The sequence below is a fragment of the Pleurodeles waltl genome, chromosome 1_1 (genome assembly GCF_031143425.1).
Source record: "Pleurodeles waltl isolate 20211129_DDA chromosome 1_1, aPleWal1.hap1.20221129, whole genome shotgun sequence".
Taxonomy (NCBI): domain Eukaryota; kingdom Metazoa; phylum Chordata; class Amphibia; order Caudata; family Salamandridae; genus Pleurodeles; species Pleurodeles waltl.
The window spans coordinates 824,276,906-824,297,526 of NC_090436.1; the positions used below are offsets into that span (position 1 = coordinate 824,276,906).

The 20,621-nt window shown below is 45.6% G+C and overlaps 2 protein-coding genes across 2 annotated transcripts in view; both read left to right on the forward strand.

The window, feature by feature from the left end:
* Positions 1–719, forward strand: part of FXN (frataxin) — a 61,687-nt gene extending 60,968 nt beyond the window's left edge. Inside the window, exon 5 of the mRNA XM_069228693.1 lies at positions 250–719. Within this exon, the coding sequence (XP_069084794.1) occupies positions 250–403 (154 nt within the window). The 3' untranslated portion in view covers positions 404–719. The remainder of the gene's footprint in view (positions 1–249) is intronic.
* A 12,251-nt stretch (positions 720–12,970) lies between these two features.
* Positions 12,971–17,710, forward strand: LOC138284980 (putative nuclease HARBI1). The gene is made up of 3 exons (XM_069224401.1): positions 12,971–13,258; positions 16,153–16,533; positions 17,308–17,710. The coding sequence occupies exons 1-3, from the start codon at positions 13,195–13,197 to the stop codon at positions 17,325–17,327; spliced, it is 465 nt and encodes a 154-aa protein (XP_069080502.1). The 5' UTR covers positions 12,971–13,194; the 3' UTR covers positions 17,328–17,710.
* The last annotated feature ends 2,911 nt before the right edge of the window (positions 17,711–20,621 follow it).

Below are 20,621 nucleotides of genomic sequence, written 5' to 3' on the forward strand. Positions count from 1 at the left end.
CTAATCCAGCTTGTATGTCAGTGTTAATGATTATAATACGCTTGATAACTCACATATAGCATAGTCGTGCCTTTCAGTTGTCTGCTACCTGTAGTTAAATTTTAACTGCTAAGGCCGGATGTCTTTATTTTACAACTTTTGGAGCTTTATCAAATGTTTTCATACTGCAGAACTTGAAGTTCTCTGAATTATATGATTCTGATAAGTAGACATGCTTTGTTGCTCATGCTCTACATGTTCTCTTTCTAGCGGACCCAAGCGCTATGACTGGACTGGAAAGAACTGGGTGTATGCACACGATGGGGTTCCCCTCCATGACCTGTTGGCTAAAGAACTATCTACAGCACTGAAGTGCCACTTAGACCTATCCTCTTTGGTTTATTCAGGCAAAGAGAAGACTTGAAGAGGCACCATATTCAAGAATCCTTTTTAATTCCCTTGACATATGACATTGCTCATCTTTAGAAACTCTGTGAAGCAGACCAACATATGTCCTCCCTAAGCTGTTATGTTGGGTTGCTTGGTTGTAATATAATGTCAAGAAGATTTGGTTCTCAAATGTGACTGTTATCTTATTTTGGGGTTTTGGTTACGAAAAGGTAGAGTACTGTTTTCTGTTAATACAATTTTTTTTCTTGTGCCACAAATGCACAATTATTAATGTATATGCTGCAAATTGTAGGACTGATATTGTTGCATTAAAGAAGAACTACCTGTGAGCACTTCTCTGACCCTGGTGCAGTGAGTAATTACACCGCAATATGGTGTTCCACGTCCGCCGGTACTATTGTTGTCAAATGGAATAACTGAGTTACTGCGTTCAATCACTAGCTAGCTTGAGCAGTTGTACATCCAGGTAGGTGGCAGTATGTTTTGGACTCTGGTACAGTTTAACAAAATTTTCACCCTCTATAAAAATACATTCTAGGCTGGGCTCTACTCAGAAAATAAGGTGTCTTCACAAATAGGAAGTGCGCAGTGCTAAAAAAGAAGTAGAACGCAAAAAAAACAGAACTCCCCAGAGCCTTTTCAAGTTGATATATGACCCCAAACTCTCATATAATGCTTGCACCATAATTAATTATAATCAAATTAACACTGTGGTCTATGCGCACTTATCCTTTGGGCCAGAGACTACCAGTTCTCTGCACTCTCTGGAGACTTTTAACCCTCCATTCTTTCCTATACACTACGGGCATATTTATGAGAAAGTGCCGCATTGGTCCGGGTGCGCCACTTATGTTGCGTCGCCCTTGCCCCACCTAACGACACCATGGTTGCGCTGTATTTACAATATGGCGCACCATGGTGGTCGTTACCACAGCAACATCAGAATTTTTTACGCTGTTGTGGCGCTTTGCTGCACTAGCGTCAAAGGGTGAAAAATCTAGTAAATTTCACTGCACCATTTTTTTGGGCCTCCGTGCTTCGGAACGCCCCCTTGAAGACATCATTCCTGTGGCAGGCATAATGTGACACACAGGGTTGCAAAGTGGCACAATGTATGCATTGCACCACTTTGTAAATCTGGTGCGGGGGAAGGACACTTTAGCACCTCCTTCGCATTAAAAAATGACCCTAATGCGGTGCCGAGGCAGCGCAAGGGACATGCAAATATACCCCTATGTTTCTCAATAACTTAATGTTGTTAATGTACCACGTGTGGTATAATATGTCAGCCCTTTGTTCTGGTTTCTCAGTAGCTCTGCTTGCTTTTATCCAAGCTGAAGAGAATTACGTTAATATGCTCAAGAAGAGGGGGGCATGGCTACGAAAGCCAAGATGTCGGACGCGAATTCCGAGTGCTCCGACCGGGCCTTACAATTATCCGCAATAACGGAGCCCCGCCAGAGCGAAGCCGGCGCCTGAGAAGTGACGCAACACCGCTAGAGATAGCGGTGCCGCATAGGGAGGATCTGCCTGACTCAAGGCGATCGGGAGCCAGAAGCCCCGCCTCACCCGGGGCCTCCCGAACGAGCCATAAGCTGGGACGCAGGACGGCTGTACTCGCTTGACCGAGAGGAGGAGGTGACGCCCGCCTGCCGCGGGCGTAACAAGCAGAGCGGGAGGAGTGAGCCCCCTCCGAGCGTGTGGAGCGCTGACGGCTCTCCCCCCGGGGGCTCAAATAGGCTGGGACGCGGGACGGCTGTCCTCGCTTGACTGAGCGGAGGAGGTGACGCCCGCCTGCTGCGGACATAACAAGCAGAGCGGGAGGAAAGAGCCCGCTCCGAGCGTGTGGAGCGCTGACGGCTCTCCCCCTTGGGGCGCGGCCGATCGCCGGGGCTGCCAGCACGTGGTCCAGCGTGGAGCAACCGCTCGACCCTGACGTCCCTGCGCCTCTGCATGTGATGGGCCTGGGGCCCGGTGGACAAAACAGTGCTACAGAGGTGGGAGCCACCCACCGGCTGGGGGCCCCCTGAAGTTGAGAGAGGGGGCCCAACACAGAGAAACCTGGGCAGGGAAGGAGCCAGTGGAAGCCGATGGTGAGGAACTTAATCCGCATGGAGCAGGAAGAACCAAGGTGAGCGAAGCCCCAGCCAGAGCCCTGGAAGGGTGGAGCGCCTAGGGCCACAACTGAGGAAAAAGGCAGCAGCAGAGGGCAGGAAAGATAGGGAACTAGGAGGACTCCTCGAAGCCCCGCGCCCAGAGAAGCAGCGGTCACGCGCAGGAGGGACGCGGCGGCGTTGAGAGAGCAAAAGAGAGACAGTACTGGACCCCTGTATACTGGTAGGCAACCCACGAACACCCCCGAGATCGGGGTGGAGAACACGGCTCCACCCACGGTGGGAAAGGCCAGTCGGCTCCTACCCCACAAGCAAAAGAGCCGGGGGAGCAGGAGCCGGTGAGAGCCCGACAGAGGGCGGACGGCCCTGGGAAGCATTCCGTGCATTGAGGAGTGGCACCACATACACACAAACAATCCCGGTGAGGTGGGTGTAGATAGCAGTGGAAGCATACGGAAGACCGAGGAACAAGTGATACCCAATCATTAACAGCTGGCTGAGGCAGTGAGCTGGAACATGATCTTGCAGGGCTGATGACATCAAAAAGCCGCCGCGGAGGGAAAAAAATGGAGCGCCAAGCACTTGATGGCAATAAAGGTGGAGATAAGCATGAGCCAGCACAATTTACGATGCAGGAAAAATTTGACAAAATCCTAGGAGCGATAGAAGACACAAAAACCACACTGCAACGCAACATCAATCAGGTCGCAGTAGAAGTGGGTCTCCTCCGAGCAGACCACCAAAAGCTAGCAGACAGGGTCAAAGACACAGAGGCGACCCTGATAGATATAACCCCGAGACAAAAGGATTTGGAATCCACTGTACTGCACTTAACAGAGAGAATAACAAGATTGGAGCAGAGAGCAAAAGATGCAGAGGGGCAAAGCTGAAGGAACAATGTGCGAGTGGTGGGGCTGCCAGAGGGAACAGAGGGCACAAATATGGTGGCATACCTGGAGAAGTGGATGAGGGAGACAGTGGCTCCAGAACACCTGATGCCGTTCTTTGCGCTGGAGAGAGCACACCGAGTCCCCGCAAGACCGCCGGTACCCGGTAGACCGCCAAGGGTGGTGATAGCACGCCTGCTGCATTACAGAGACAGGGACATACTGCTCCAGAGGGCTAGGGAAATGGGTCCTCACAGAGTAGGCAACGGAGAAGTGACCCTCTTCCCAGACTTTACCTTTGAGGTTCAAACCAGGAGTGCCTCCTTTATGGCAGTAAAGAGGGCATTGAGAGAAGAGGGAATCCTGTACTCACTCCTCTTCCCGGCCAAACTGAAGGTGTTGATCGATGGTAGCGCCATGTTTTTTCCTAACCCAGAGGAAGCTTGGGAATGGCTGGAGGCTCGAGGAGGTGGCGGAAAGCAGACCGAGGGCCCAGGCCATGATCCCCCCTACCCCGCCGGAGGGGGGAGGAGGAGGATGGGACGCAGTTCCCGCACACGAGCTGGGCCATCACAGACTCAGAAAGACCTGAGTAAAAAAGAGGCCCTAAGGGCAGCAGCCTCAATGAGCAAAGAAACCTCACCGAAGAGAAACGTTGACAACGACTCGGACGGCACAGCGGCATCATCAGCAGAGAGCACCTGTGGCTCGGAGAACCAATCGAAAGTGACGCCGCAGACGGCGGACGAATTGGGGTGATCATGGCACTGTTGAACACCAAGGTGGGGCACGCCGACCAGAAGTAAGGTCCCAATGGACTCTATACCAACCCCCAACAGGCTTCTCGCCTATTCAGCAGAACGGCGAGAACTAGACGTATTTGTTGTATCACGTTGCTCGTTTGCACGTTTTTCTGGGCACCCTACAGTTAGGGAGGGGCCCTGGGGTGGTGGAGTTGGGGTTACGTAAGTTTGGAACTAGTAGGTGCATAAATGGAAAAGGTCATATACATGTGGGTCGTCGGAATATACAATGGGGAAGAGAGATCACTAGGAGGGGGTGGGACCAGCATCCCTCACAAGACATACCCAGATGGCAGCCTTTTGACATGGAACGTACGGGGAATGGGGTCACCTGTAAAAAGGCACAAAGTATTGGCCCACTTGAAATGAAGAGGCATACATGTAGCAATGCTCCAAGAAACCCACCTGACAACGAACGAGGTAGAAAAGTTGAAACGCAGATGACTCCAGGGGTGCGCTAATTTGGATCCGTGCCGGCATGCCATTTGAGGCGAGATCCATAGAAGTAGACCAGGAGGGCAGATTTGTAGTAGTAGAGGGAAGGCTACATGGGACCCCAATAGTGTTGGGAAGTGTTTATGCCCCCAACCAAGATCAAGCGCCTTTTTTGCAGCATCTCTCGAGTCGCATCACCCATCAACAACATGGGGAATTACTAATAGGGGGAGACTTTAATAGTGTCATGGACGTAGACTTGGACCGCTCTTCACCCCCCCTACAGGGAGCAGCGACACACAAAACAGCAAAGAAAGTAAGAGAGTGGGTGGAAGCATGGGGAATGGTGGACATCTGGCGAGAACAACACCCAAACGAGAAGGACTATTCCTTTTATTCTGTACTACACCAGTTACACACTAGAATCGACAGGGTAGTATGTACTCCCGGGATAGCGAGAGGTATGTTTTATACTGAATACCTGGGACGAACCATATCAGACCATAACCTGTTACTGGTGAGGTGGAGAGTGGATGGGGATAGGCCCCCCATACCGCTATGGAGACTCTCACCAACAGCACTGGAAGATCAGACATTCAGAGAGACTCTTAGATCTCACCTAGCAGACCAAATTAACATAACCAAGGGGTCAACATCCTCCAGGTACCTGGAATGGGAAGCACTAAAAGTGGAGATGAGGGGTTATAGCATAGGACAGACAGTCGGGATTAAGCGAACACTAGAACGAGAAGTAATTAAACTCGAGGAGGCAATACATAGATGGGAAAAGAAAGGGCACAAGAATGCGCAAGAAAAGGAGGAGTACGAACAGGTGATGAAATCCCACTCGCGTGCGGAAGAACAGCTCCGCTGCCACTGCTTCCAGAAACACTTAGCCACAGTACAAGCAGAAGAGGGTAGATCGGGGAAGATGTTGGCATGGCTGGTGAAACAAGGAGGAGAGTGAACACCTATAGTGAGTGTACGTGACATGAGAGGGAACCACAGATTCAAACCCGGACCCATTAACGAGGCCTTTAGAGAGTACTACACCCACCTATATAGGGAACCGGACAAGTTAGAGAAAGGCAGACTAATGGAATTCTTACAATCACTCCCGCTCCCGACCTTAGACAGTGGAGAAGGTGAAGCACTAGGGGGCCCAGTGACGAAGGAATAGGTACTTGAGGCTATCACACAGTTGGCCCCAGGGAAAACACCAGGCACCGATGGGCTGCCAATGGACTTTTACAATAAATACTCCAAACTATTGGCTCCACAGCTGGTGGACCTTTATGCAGAGGCACTACAAAGAGGCCTTCTACCAGACACACTCAGGGAAGCAGTAGTGATCCCTCTGCCCAAAATGAAGACAAGCGAGGCCTCAGTCACCAACTTCAGACCACTCTCAATGCTAAACAATGATTTTAAAATCCTCAGCAAAATTCTAGCTAATTGGTTGCTGCAACATATACCAGCCCTGGTACATGTGGATCAAAATGGGTTTGTACCGAACCGCAATACATCACTCAACCTAGGACGACTCTTTGCCATTTTACAGATGCCAGTAACAGTGAAACCACCTAAAGGGATGTTACTGGCCATAGACTTCGAGAAAGCCTTTGATTCGATTAGTTGGGATTACCTGAGAGTAGTAATGCCACAGATGGGCATGGGAAACAAATGGGTAAAGTGGGTGGACCTGCTCTACACAGCCCCACAAGCGAGAGTTAGGACAGGGAAAGTTATCTCAATCCCCTACACCATTTACAGGGGCACCAGGCAAGGGTGCCCATTGTCGCCGCTACTGTTTGCCCTAGCCATTGAACCTCTAGCCGCCTATTTTCGAATGGAAGGCAAGGGCAGGGGGCTGAGATGGGAAGGGAATGAACACAACATCTCACTATATGCCGACGATATCCTAATTTACCTTAATGACGGAGACACTGGACTTCAATGGGCCTTACAGGCTTTGGATCAGTTCACTGAACTATCAGGACTAAAACTTAATAGAGTCAAAACATATGTTTTTCCGATGACAAGGGGTTGCGCCCAGCCATCAGCATTCCCGGAGACAGTGGTATGGGCTCCTGACACATTCAGGTACTTAGGAATTCAGGTGTATCACGACCCGGGGGACCTGCGGGAAGGTAACCTTGGCAGGGCGCTCGGCTCCCTAAGAGCATCCGTGGGTTTCTGGAGAACTCTGAAACTCTCTATAATGGCCAGAATAGCACTAACCAAAATGGTCATGTTACCTCGCCTCCTTTACTATTTCACTAACCTACCGATACTGATCCCAGCATCATGGTTTAGCGAATTAAATTCACTACTCAGAGAGCTAGTTTGGGATGGAGGCCGGTGTTGTGCGGCACTGTCAACGTTATGCAGGCCAACCATTGAGGGTGGGCTAGGAATTCCTGACTTTGAGCTATATTATTTAGCTTGTCAATTATAGTGGTCGGCCAGATGGATTGCAGGTGAGGGCACCCTAGATAGACACACGGGGAACAGAGAATTAAGCACGGAAGAGATCATGTCAGAAATGGTAGGACGAAAATTGAAGTCACAAGAAAAGAGCATATTGACGAAAGTGGCATTGATGTGCTGGAAGAGATGTTCAAAGAGGGTAGGAATAGGTAAACCCTACTCCCCGGCATTACCACTGAAAATGCTGAAGGCAGAATCGACCGATGGGAAGTGGATGGACACAGACCTAGGGCTCTGGACGAGGGCGGGAGTAGAGACAATAGGAGATCTATTCGAGGAGGGGCTACTGAGCCCATTCACCGAGCTAGTAGACAAAAAAGGGATTCCCAGAGGACAGTTCCTTGTGCACCAAAGACTAACCCATATTGTACAGGAACACTGGGAAACGATCAACGCAGAACCTGCCACACACTGCGTGTTACACCAACTATTGACAATGGGGGCAGATTCCCACCCAATCACCAAACTATACAAAACACAAATTGAGGACACACTAGACCAGTTGAGACCATTAAGAGATAAATGGGAAAGAACACTCGAAAAAGAGCTATCAGACACGGAGTGGAAGAAAATACTGACATACCCCAAAAAAAAGACATACCTCACTCCACAGCGCTTAACCCGTATATATGGAGGTACTCCAGCGGGATGCCCCAGATGTGGTGTGGTGAGTGCCGACCTGGACCACATGATCTACCAATGCCCAGAGATCCAAGTTGGATGGGGGACAGTAATGAGTGATTTGGAGAAGTTGATGGGAAGCCCAATACCACAAACCCCAGCAATATGCTTGGTAGGCCTGAAACAAGGACACACAATTGGGAAGGTACAAGAGTGTTACATAGATACTGCGCTAGCACTATATAGACAACTAATAGCGGTGGGATGGAAATCCCCTAAGAGCCCAGTAGTACCCGAGTGGAGGCGGGACGTAGAGAAGTGGACAAAGGCGGAATTACAGGTCCTGAAGAGCGAGGAAGCAAGAGGGTTGCGCCAAACACCAATAGCTCCGGCCTGGGAAGAGATATTATCAAAATGGAGATGAGAAGTAATGGGAGAAGGCAGTGACACAGGAGACTCAGACTAGCAACTAGCTAGTATACTGAGGCGAAGCAGAGAAATGCACACTAGTAGAGCCCTTACATTAGGGAGAGAGAGCGAAAGAAGTATAGAAACCACAAGAAGTAATGGGCAGCCCCATAGCAAAAAGGAGGGGAGGGGAGGAACCAGAGGACGCCGGGAGGATAGCAGACGAACCAACACACAAAATAGAAGGGGTAAGAACTGGTTAAGGGCAAGATGGAATAGAACAATACTCCAAAACGACATCCACATAAAAAGACAACTGGGAATAATAGCACCATAGAGTTTAATTTTATGTTTAAGTTCAGTTTAAGCCGGCAGGATAAAAGTAAGGGTCAATCAGAGACAACACTCTACTAAACCGAACACAGGGTAAGATGTCAATTACAAGAGAATAAGTGATAATAAAGCATGTAAAAAACCCTCGAGACATGTAATGCAAGACGACTTTAAACAGAAAAAAGAATAATGATGTTTAAATGCAAAGCAATATTTGAAAATGTACATGTATTAAAGAATACAACCTGTAAATGGCAAATGTTAATAAAAATATATTTTTAAAAAATACGCTCAAGAAGAGCTCTAAGTCCACACCCAAAAAGTAACCTGGAATTTTCGAGTAACAAACACCATGATTTCTGGTGGGCAAAAGAAACTAGTCCCAAAGACAAAGTTCCAGTGCTCAGTTGATTGGAACACCAGGGATCTGGCTATCATTGGCAAGAGGTGTCAGCTCTGTTCAGGGGGAGATCATCTTTAAAGTGAATGTTCCAAAATGAGGACATCTGGTATTGGTACTGGTAATGGACACAGAATCGAAAATAGGTCTCCTTGGGCCATTGGAGTTAAGATGCCTGTAGCTGAAAAAAAATGTGTGACAGGGGCTCACCCACTCAGAAGGGGCAAGGTGCAGAGCACGCTTATCAACAGATGCCTGGGGCGGTTAAGCAGTAGATTATTTTAGCAGTTATTAGCTAGTAATTTGGTAACTGGGGCACCATAGAAGGAAGTTGGAGCAGGTATGTGGAGATTACCTTTGAAACTTTGGGTGTTAAAGAAAACGTCCACGTTCTATGTTTGGTGAGTATGAAGTATATATTTAGTAAAGAACTAAAAAATGTGCAAGGATTCTCCTCAGATTTTGCCGAGGAGGGGAGCTCCTCGTGCTGAGACAGCACTCACATGTAGAGTAAACTACAGACGCTTGCAGACTAAAGTCATGCAACCTTATGTTTCTGTTCTCTAATACGGAAGTGCATGAGTAAAATCGTGGGAAATGCAGAAATTCAAAGTGTGTGTCCTTCAGTAGTATCTAAACAGGAACAAGGCTTCTACATACACCGCAAGTTTTGAAAATCACACTTCAGGTGGAAAGATACAGACCCCATCCAGGAGCAAGGCAATCACTCCGGGTAATGTCCTAACAAGATAGCTACTGAAGGTTACATATTTATATTAACACAGCTACATTTTACAGGGGACACTAGGAGATTTGATTTAGTAGCCTCATGACGATGAAGTGTTCAGGTCGGAGTACATAGACACGGTTAGCGTGTGATCTAGTGATCAAGGGGAAGTGTTCGGGTAGGAGTGCTTGTACACTGGTAGGGTGATGACAGTGGTTTTGTCTCCCCCCCCGTACTCCACAGGCTACACTCCTGGGTGGGAGACTGAACTAATGACAATGGGCCTTAGGGAGGCAGAGGGAAAGGGTTCCATGGAGGCTACTGCCTCAGCATCCCATAAGTGGTGTAATGTTTTATGTGATCAGTTAATAAATCAACCAGGGATCAGAATGGCAGAAAAAAATGTGAAATTCCCACAAAAGAGGTTAAGGAAAAATCAAGCTGAATTTATATAGCCATAATTAAACTTCATAGGAAGTAATCAAAAGATGCAAAGAAGCAATGTGATGGCACAGTGCCGTGTGTCGTGAATCAATTAGAAAAACAAACAGACACGATAAATATAGGAATCATATGTTTTGGCTGTAACCATCAATTGTGCAAAGGCACCGTGTAGATTATGATATTTGCACTCCCAGTATACAGCTGAGAAAAATACATGCCAAAGCTCCATTAAAGTCAACGTTTCAACCCCAAAGGTCAACTTAAATAGGTTCATCCAGGCTAAGACCAAAAGTGGTTTCACCTTAGTACCCTATGAAGCGAAAGTGCCCAAAGTTAAAATTGGGCAACATACAGTGCTCAGTGCTACCACAAGAGGCTAGATGTGTTATTTGCCTGTATCTGCCTGGTCAAAGCAAGTATTTATAGAAAAAGCATAGCTACAAAAATACTTTAACAAACCCAATGGAATAGTATGTGGGGCAAAAGTGAATACCACACAGTGGCCAAGCTGGTTGATAAGAGCAAACTCACTCACCAATAAAAGTCAGTAAGATAAATAACATTTGTATTCATGAGCTCTGCTTAACACAAGGGTATTGAGAGACTTACGAAGGCACAACTGGATACATCTCTTGTCTTATTTTTATAGTACAATAGCAGCAATTGAATTGTGAGAGCTTTATCTGAAACAACAATACTAGTATTGGATATTATCACAAACTTTGCCTGTTCTGATATGTCTGAAAAAGAGACCTTCTCGTATAGAGAATTACACTGACAAATTATTACAAGGCCCTTCTGTTCTAGGATCCATAATTACTCCTATGAATAACATATTGAATAGATACACTTCACCAATTAAAAAATAAATGAAAACGTAGGCGTTCGCATGGGCATATGATCACCCAATATATCTAACATTCCACCTCTCAGGCTGCAAGTAAAAAACTAACCATTCATTTTTGTAGACAATTCTAAATTTAGGGAAGACTAGTTTTGCGGCTAAAACGTACTCGTACCACTGAATGGTGTTTGGTATTGACACAGCACTTGAACATATTTGTACTTTAAAGAACGAAATTGCTGACCATAGACATGAAATTGTGGATGATCAAGCTTTGTCTAATGCTAGTGAAGCACTTCATTTGGAAACGACTTAGAGGAGTTCTGCATAATTGTACAACAGAAAAATTGACAATTTGATATTAAAAAGATAAGATAAAAAAGTATTAAAAAGCAAAAGAATGAGGTTGCATAATTTTATGTGTGTGGTGTATATTAACAACAAGGTAACCGAGGCCACTATCTAAACAACAGCTGCATGTACAAAGTGTTTTTGTGACTTTTAAAGAATCCTTTAACTCTAAAGGATCTAAATCTGACACAAACACACAGCCGGCACAAGTGCTTCTTCATTGCCGCCTGGTCCATCCAACTCAAACTCACAAAAGCATAACCCACTCCTTTAGACCAAGGCAGGAGGGGCAGAGGCAGATGAAGGAAAGGTGGAAGGTACCAACAACAGGACTCCACTGGCAGGAGACTTTCAACCAGAAATGCAGTTGGTAAACACATACTCACCTAGAGATCTGCCTACTGTATCACAGCTGGCTCCACTGTATCTAGCAATATGTTCACCCACTCTGAAATACCTGTACGCAGCACAGGGCTAGCGTTTGTGCCACATAAAAACCAAATGTGGACTATTCACCCGTCTGCTCTTTTCCACGTTCCTGCAGTAATGCACAGTATTCTTATGATGTTATTTTTTTTATATACTTTGCATCTCCAATTTTCATAATACACTTTCCACAAAACTGAAAAGTTTCATTTAGATAAGACATCTCATGAATCACATTCCTTATTGTTCATCTATACCTGTGTTTGTAATTTTGTTCATCAATTCATTGATACGATAAAAATGATTTATTGTGTAACATTTGTTCTCCACCTTGAAAAGATTATCCTAGTTCATTTTTCGCAAAAGTGCTTCATCAGAGGAGCGCCCTGCCACAATTAGAGAGATATTTTTAGCACATCAGACATCCAATTTTTCTGTCATATAACAGAATCATATGTAGGCTAAATCTGTGTGTCTTGGTTTTGTGTCAGTACATCCTCATAATAATTTCTATCCCCATCTGAATATTGTAGCATGTTAGTAACTGTGATGTGTAGTAAACATTACATTGTTAAATCGCGCCTGTTCACCTCATTTTGTACCAAACAACAATGGTTCCTACCGCTGACCTGTGCAATGTATCAAGCACTCTGTGCTCCAAACACCAACCATGTGACATCTGCTGCCCACCAACACATTCCATACAATATCAGTCTAATTATTTACCATACTCACTTACCTATAGAGAATGCAAAGGAGCAGATGAGGTTAATTGTCCGCAGACTTGATGTAACATACTAACCATTTACATAAGCTAACTGAATGTAATACATTTCTCAAGCGCACTAGCCATCACTCACATCACCCATTGCTTTTGGGATAATCTACCATTTCGGCAATGCTTGCATCCTTGCAGATATTGTAAATTTAAAAAAAAATGTTCATGAATCTGGCATCCTGATTGCTAGGCTCTCTTAGAAATGTTATGCTATGAGGATTATTAAACAGTCCAGAAAAATAGCTTTGAATTTACCACATGAATATCTGCTCACAGACCAAGGCAAATTGCCACAGATCACCTGGTTTTTGTGAGCTTATACAGCCCAGTGAGCAAACAAAGTCAAGAAGCTCATTAATTAAAAAAGCATACCAAGAACGATAATAGAGTGGTCAGATCAATGTTACCTGCTGACAATGCAGCAACCCTTAGAGAGCAATTGCGCTTACTCCTTGTGATGGACCACTTTAAATGTGGAAAGTGTAGCACTTGTAGATTTATTGTGGAGTCAAATTTCTTCGAGCATGATCATGTTAAGATACTGAAATATAATACTAACTGCAATTCACAAAATATTTTTTATGCTCTGTGGTACCCTTGTGGCAAACGTTCAATGGACAATCATTGCAGAACGTGAAAACCTGGATCCTACAGCACAAGAGCAGAATCAAATTCCGGAGACACTTCTTGTGGAACTCTTCAAAGATGTGAAACGCTGATCTCATGACATTAGGTGGCCGATCATGGAGCAGGTGGTGGCTGATGCACAAGGAGGCGATCTATCTACTATTCAGCTAAATCGTGAAGGTAAATGGATAGCTCACTGTCTGCACACAGGCAAGTCCCACAAATGAACTGCTTAATCGCAGCAGAATTGCTGCTACTATCTAAACTAGTAAAGAAAAGATTTTTTGTTCCAATTAGCTTTATTGAAACGTGTTCTCTTTAATTTTTGAACGTCATGTAGTTAACATCTGTGCATCACATCATCTTTTTACAAACAATTAAAATATCTCATTTTTGATGGAAAATAATCATGTTTTATCCAGAGCACCATGCACGCTCTATGTTGGTGTGCTTTAGACACCTATCCTACTGATAGAATGCCGTACTTTGGCGGTTGCATGGATGCATCAATTCAACACACACACACACACAGAATGCAATATGAACTTTTGCTAAACATTTCCCGAAGATGTCCAAAATGCCCTGGGGCTGTATATAAAACATGATGATCATCTTACATCAAAATTGAAAGATAATGGTTCTTTCTATAAAGATGACCTGAACCATCATAAAGTTCAAATTCAAGAGAACGCGTTTCAATAAAACTAATTGAAAAAAACATTTTTTGTTTACTTGTGTAAACGGCAGCAATTCTGCTGCAATTAAGCAGTGGATTTGTGGGACTTACCTGTCTGCGAAGAGGGAGCTTGGTGAATTTGCAATATAGTACCTACAGACGCTGAGTGCACCCAAATAGAACGGTAAATTGGAAGTAATGATTATAAAAATGTTAAAAGCAAGATGTGGAGCAGAGAACTATTATTTAATGTACATTGATATATCAGACACAGTCTGTTCAGCTAAGACTAAATTAATACAAGGAATAGCTATTCTTGGCAAACAGCGCCTCGATTCTTATATTTCTGTGTACCTGCTCGAATGTATTCTTTTGTCAAGCTTGTTCTAATTATTTACATTTTTATAAGATTTTGACTGTCATGTGGCCTTGTTAAATATACCTTTGTGGGTATATTTTCTTTATCTTTCTGTGCATAAGCTTTCTTCATTGACATTTTTCACCGTTTTTGTCTCAAAGGTCCCCTATATTCCCCAATGTCAATTAATTTCAATATTTTGTTGAATCCAGAGGGTGTTTTGGAATTGCTTTAGTAAAGGATATATTTTTACTTCCCTGCTTTTCACATGTATGTCGACCCTGCTGCCATCTTGGAAATTATTACATTTTAGACTGGCATCTTGGTGCCAGTATCAGCAGGGTTGACACGAGTTACAGTCCTACAGACTCACCTGTGAGAACTGTTAGACTTCATACTGGGTGCATGTCATATCATAGATCAGCTGCACTGGAGCTTCACTGGTGGGTCTGTTACACAGGTGGTCAGGTTGTCGAGTCAGGGCAGGACTAAGCCATAGCAAGATGAAAATACTTCTGGGAACTAACCAATCAGAGGCAAGCATACATGAGCACTTCTGGGGCACCAGAGACCGCGCCTGGCAACAGAGGTTGGAGGGCTACTGTTCTCTTGTTAGTTTTCACCATTCCTGTCCCGGTGCTTTTATTTTACTCCATCTCTGGCGCCACATGGTTAGTTATTCCGGACTTCCCGCTTTACCTCTTGCCCCTGTCAGAACTCACACATGCACCCAAGATTGACCAGGAGCGATGCACATATGAGTCCGAGATCCACCTGGAGTGATGAATGTCCCACCACCTATACCACAAAAGATATGACTGCTCCGAATGGGGAAACCTTTTTACAGTTCCTTCATAAAGGAATTCAACTAACGATGTAAGGGCCAGATGTATGAAACTTTTTTGCACTCTCAAACGGTGCGAATCGCAAAAATCGGCCGTTTGCGAGTGCAAAAACGTGGTCTGCGATGCATGAAAGGCATTCGCAGACCAAAAATAAGAAATCGCAAAAATTGCGATTTATGACGTTGCGACCTGGTTTTGCGAGTCGCATTTTGTGATTTTGGTATTTCCAGTAGGAAATTGCGAAGCGCAAATTGCGAGGCGCAAAATCCAAGTCGCAAATAGATGCACCAAAAAATCGCAAATTGCGATTTTTCGCAGAATGGCATTTTGCACATGCAAAATACCACTAAGTGAAACCAGGTGGTAACGAGGTGCAACCTATATAAAGAGGCCCAGAATGCCTCAGACTCTTTTCCACAATGGCTGCACTCTAAATCATGGAGAGGAGGATGAGGATCTTGGCAGGGAGGAGGAGAGGGAGGAGGAGACAGGAGCGAATTTTCAGAGTACGCATTACACTTTTTAACCTGACAGAGGAGGAAATATATGAGAGGTATAGGTTGAACTCAGCCATGATACCTGATCTGATAGCTGAGCTACAATCCATACAGCAGCGCAGAACACTAAGGACTCACAGCATCCCTACCCATGTGCAAGTATTATGCTCCCTCCACCTACTCGCCTCAGGGAGCTATCAAGGGGTCATAGCAGCAGCTGGAGGGGTATCACAGAGTACCCTCTCTAGATTTTTCAATGCATTTATCAACGCCATGCTGAGCAAACTACACCAGTACATCAGATTCCCCCACACCCCACAGGAAATACAGCAGACAAAAATTGTTTTTTACCAGATAGCACAGTTCCCCCACGTCCTAGGTGCCATAGATGGGACACATGTTGCAATCTGTCCACCATCAGCCACAGAGTATGTGTACCGCAACTGGAAATATCAACATTCAATGAATATACAGGTGATTTGCAATGCTTCCTACATCATAACTGATCTCGTGGCCAGGTACCCAGGGATCACACATGGTTCGTACATCTTTTGCCATAGCGGCATACACACAAGACTGCTAGCTGGGGAGTTTGGAGAAGGCTATCTACTAGGTATTGTCCCTCTATACAATGGCACATTTATGGCATGCTGATGTCAAATGGCTCACTTACTCAATATACCCTCTGTCCCTTCCAGGAGACAGTGCCTACGCAGTGCGCACCTACATGATGACGCCCTACCTCAATCCTGCAACACCGGTTGAACGGAGATACAATGCAACACACAGGGCGACCCGCAACGTGGTGGAGCGCACCTTTGGGCTGCTGAAGAGTCGCTTCCCGTGCCTCCACAAAAGTGGAGGGGCACTACAGTACAGTCCAGAGACCACATGTAGAATAGTGGCTACTTGTGCAATCTTGCACAATATAGCTACCACCAGGGGCATACCTGTAGAAAAATGTGAATCTGAATCTGATGAGGATGATGATCCCATACCACCCCTACAGCCAGCAGACAGGACCAGTGCAGCAGAGGGAAGGCAAAGGCGTGCTGACATCACATACAACCATTTCAGATGTAAGTATGAATGACACAAATGCACTGACAACTGTACCTGTAGTGAATTAAATTTATTACCTTAATGTCAGGTAATGTTCGTTCTACGAATAGCAAAAGAAATGAAGATGAAAAACTAGAGACAATAGGAGTCCAGAGTAATGCACTACTACGTCATAGTGAACACATTACCCCTCTGGCCGTTACAGTTATTTTTTTGCTGCCACGCACACCACTCGGGTGCCCAGTTACCTCACTGGCACCTCTATTGTCCACCTCAGTGGCAGTGCTGTGCCTGGCACTGTGCCGTCTGGTGTCCAATGCTGGTACAGCTACACTGCTGAGGCTGGAAGTGTCCTCTGTGTCCCCCAGTGCAAGCTCACTAGGTGTGGCTGACCTCTGTCCCAGGATGTTATCGATCACATTAGTGATTTGTACCAGTCCGTTAGCCACATCCCTGCTGCTGTGTGCTGCCTCGACTTGTGCAGCCACTGCACGACGTGCGATCAGTGACGTTGCAGTAGCCACCCTGTTCACAGAGCGACAGAAGCCCCCGAACATGTTAAGGAATCTGCACTCCTGTCTGCGGTGGCTCAGCCTCTCATGGCGCAGCTCCTGGCATAGTTCACGCACAGCACAAGTGAGCTCTCTGGTGTCCTGTGATGCCTGCACCTGTCCCTCATGCAGCAGTTCTATGTTAGCATTTAGGCACTCAAGCTGGCGATGCAGGCCCCCCATGTTGGTGTTATGTTGCTGCATATTTTTTTGTAATCCAAGGATCCTTTTGTTTTGTAGCCGCTGCTGCTGCAACATAGCAGCTTCCAGCCCACCAAAGAAGGAGGGACCCTCACCTGCCTCATTCGCCTGTGCACCGGAATGTGTCGCCATCCTGCGGGGTGCTGTGGTCTGCTGACAACTGGTCTCCTGCATCTGGCTGCGCCTCCCTGTTGGTGATGGTGTAATTGGCCCTTCCTGCTGCTCATCTGAGTCTTGGCTGAGCTCTGGCAGTGGCAGTGCCCTGGGCCTGCGTCTGACAGGCGCAATGGTGAGAGACCCACTTGTGTTGGAATCAGAGGCTGGATGCGTGTCAGTCTCGCCTACGCTTGCTGATGCTGTGGCTGCTGGGCCTGGCCCACCTGCAACGACAATATGCAGCATGTCAGTTATGTTTGTTTCAAGTAAGGTCACACAATGGTAATAAAGGTACAGGTACTTCTCTTCACTGTGTTGTGGGTGTTGTGTTCCTCTGGGCGTCGCTCTACCTAATTACATTGTATGGGCTACTTTCAGCTCTGGGTTGTGGACTGCCACTCCCATAATGCATTGTTGTGCTGCTTCTAAGATGTGGCATGAACTACTTCTCACAATGTATTACATTACTTGCTAATTCCTAAGAGGATTTTGTGCATACACATATGGGGTTACAATTCAATATTGCACTTACCTTGGCTGGTACTTGGTGTGCCGGAGGTGTCTATCTCTGTGACCCCAGTCACAGCTTCAGGGAGGAGTGTTGACTCCACTAGGTCCTCTAATGGGGTGGATGGTGCCTCTGTGGGTGGACCGCCTCCTGTGCCCCTGGCCTCCTGCAGTCTTCTTGCCACCCTCTCCTTCGCACGGGACCGCAGGTCATACCACCTCTTCTTTATCTCGTCGACCGAGCGCTGTGCCACTCCAATTATGCAGATTTTGGATTGAATATCTGCCCACAGTCTCCTTTACTCATTCTCCGGCACCTGGAGTGAGCTTTTCCCAAAAAGGCGTCATGGCTCCTGACCACCTCCTCTGTCAGCACCTCAAGCTCCTGCTCACTGAATTTGAGCTTCATCTTTCTCTCTCCCTTCTCCTTTCCTTGGGCTGAGGTGTCCATCCTTGCTCAGGTGTGCTGCCTCCTTCAGAGTGTTGCTGAGTGTGGATGGGCTGCTCTCTCTGGATGCTGGTTTGGGTGTAGCACCTGAAACTGCCTCGGATGACTCACTTCCCGCTTGTGACGTCATCAGGCTCCTCCAGGTGTGCTTTCTCGAAATTTCTCGCAATTTGCGATTTTTTACCAAATCGGTAAAAAATCGCAAATTGCGAAAATGCAAATTGCGATTCGGTAAATGGGCCTCGCAAACCACAAATAGCGATTTTTAAGAAATCGCTAATTCCAATTCGCAATTTTGTTACATGGCCTATTGCGACTCGGAAATAGCGATTTCTTAAAAATCGCTATTTGCGATTCGCAAGGCCATTTTTTCATACATATGGCCCTTAGTTCCTACTCTCATGTGGCCATACTTGGGTAATTTCCATTTATGGAAGAAGAAGCCTCACATACCTAATAGCGTCATGCTTCATACTTGGCTTCTCTTCCCTACACTGGTAGGAACACTGCCACCAGGGCGGACTCGACCACCTGCGCTCTGTGATGGGCGACCCGAAGTAGAATGGACCGTCACAACACCAAGCAGAGAAAATAGGGACGGGAGAAGAGAAAAGGAATCAACTGGTCCTTATTGGAAGTACTAGATGCCTCTCATATTTAATTGTTGATTTCTGATAACTTAGTGTGGTAAACACGTATACCTTGCCACCTTATAAAGTGAAGCCCTTTGTTGAATCATTGTCCATACAATGATACTCTACCAAGAATGTCAAGCTATTAGAACTTTTGACTGAGCAACCACATTCACAATCTACCTGAATCCTTTCCTCTGTTTCTAAAAACCTGCAATTCTCCAGCAAATAAGGCTCTTCAACTTTTTCTAGGAAAAGCTAGGATATGAAAAAACTCAGATTTTTGTGCTACAGAATCTTGTATGAGAACGCTAATAATGTTTAAAATTGTGAAAGTGTTCTCTCATTACCTCATCAAGGAATGCTCAAGCCTGGGTGGCACAGCTCCTTCTTTTCGCTGACCGTGTTTAAACGCAGCCACCACAGCTCTTCTCTTCCATGGGCTTCTGTCTGCATCTCAGCCTCATTTCCTTGGCATGGGACAGCTTTTTCAAGAGACATTTTTTTTTTCTCTTGCTTATGTGTCAGCTCAATTGAGCCTGCATGGTGGCACTGGTATACCACATGCAAAAAGCTATTTTTTCTGAAACCACAGCTATTTATCGCTCTTTACAATCATTGCATCATACAAACATGTATTGTATGTCTGACAATCCGTATAAATTACATATTTGATTAACCCCTTCGCTGCCAGGCCTTTCCCCCCTCCTGTGCCAGGCCTTTTTTTGGCTATTTGGAATAGTTCTCGCTTGCGCCCTCATAACTTTTTGTCCACATAAGCTACCCACGCCAAATTTGCGTCCTTTTTTTCCAACATCCTAGGGATTCTAGAGGTACCCAGACTTTGTGGGTTCCCCTGAAGGAGGCCAAGATATTAGCCAAAATACAGTGATTTTTTTTTTTTTTTTTTTTAATAAATGGGAAAAAAGGGCTGCAGAAGAAGGCTTGTGGTTTTTTCCCTGAAAATGGCATCAACAAAGGGTTTGCGGTGCTAAAATCACCATCTTCCCAGCTTTCAGGAACAGGCAGACTTGAATCAGAAAACCCAAATTTTCAACACAATTTCGGCATTTTACTGGGACATAACCCATTTTTACGATTTTTTGTGCTTTCAGCCTCCTTCCAGTCAGTGACTGAAATGGGTGTGAAACCAATGCTGGATCCCAGAAACCTAAACATTTCTGAAAAGTAGACAAAATTCTGAATTCAGCAATGGGTAATTTGTGTAGATCCTACATGGGTTTCCTGCAGAAAATAACAACTGAAATAAAAAAATATTGAAATTGAGGTGAAAAAAACTGCCATTTTTCTCTACGTTTTACTTTGTAACTTTTTCCTGCAATGTCAGATTTTTGAAAGCAATATACTGTTACGTCCGCTGGACTCTTCTGGTTGCAGGGATATATAGGGCTTGTAGGTTCATCAAGAACCCTAGGCACCCAAAGCCAATAAATGAGCTGCACCTTGTAGTGGGTTTTCATTCTACACCGGGTATACAGCAATTCATTTGCTGAAATATAAAGAGTCAAAAATAGGTATCAAGAAAACCTTTGTATTTCCAAAATGGGCACAAGATAAGGTGTTGAGGAGCAGTGGTTTGCACATCTCTG

Bases quoted from the DNA above. Each gene is read 5' to 3' on its own strand.
- LOC138284980 (XM_069224401.1), top strand. From the start codon at position 13,195: ATGGAGCAGGTGGTGGCTGATGCACAAGGAGGCGATCTATCTACTATT. The intron at 13,259-16,152 runs GTAAATGGATAG...TGTCCCTTCCAG, and splicing joins TATTCAGCTAAATCGTGAAG to GAGACAGTGCCTACGCAGTG. The intron at 16,534-17,307 runs GTAAGTATGAAT...TTTGTTTTGTAG, and splicing joins CACATACAACCATTTCAGAT to CCGCTGCTGCTGCAACATAG.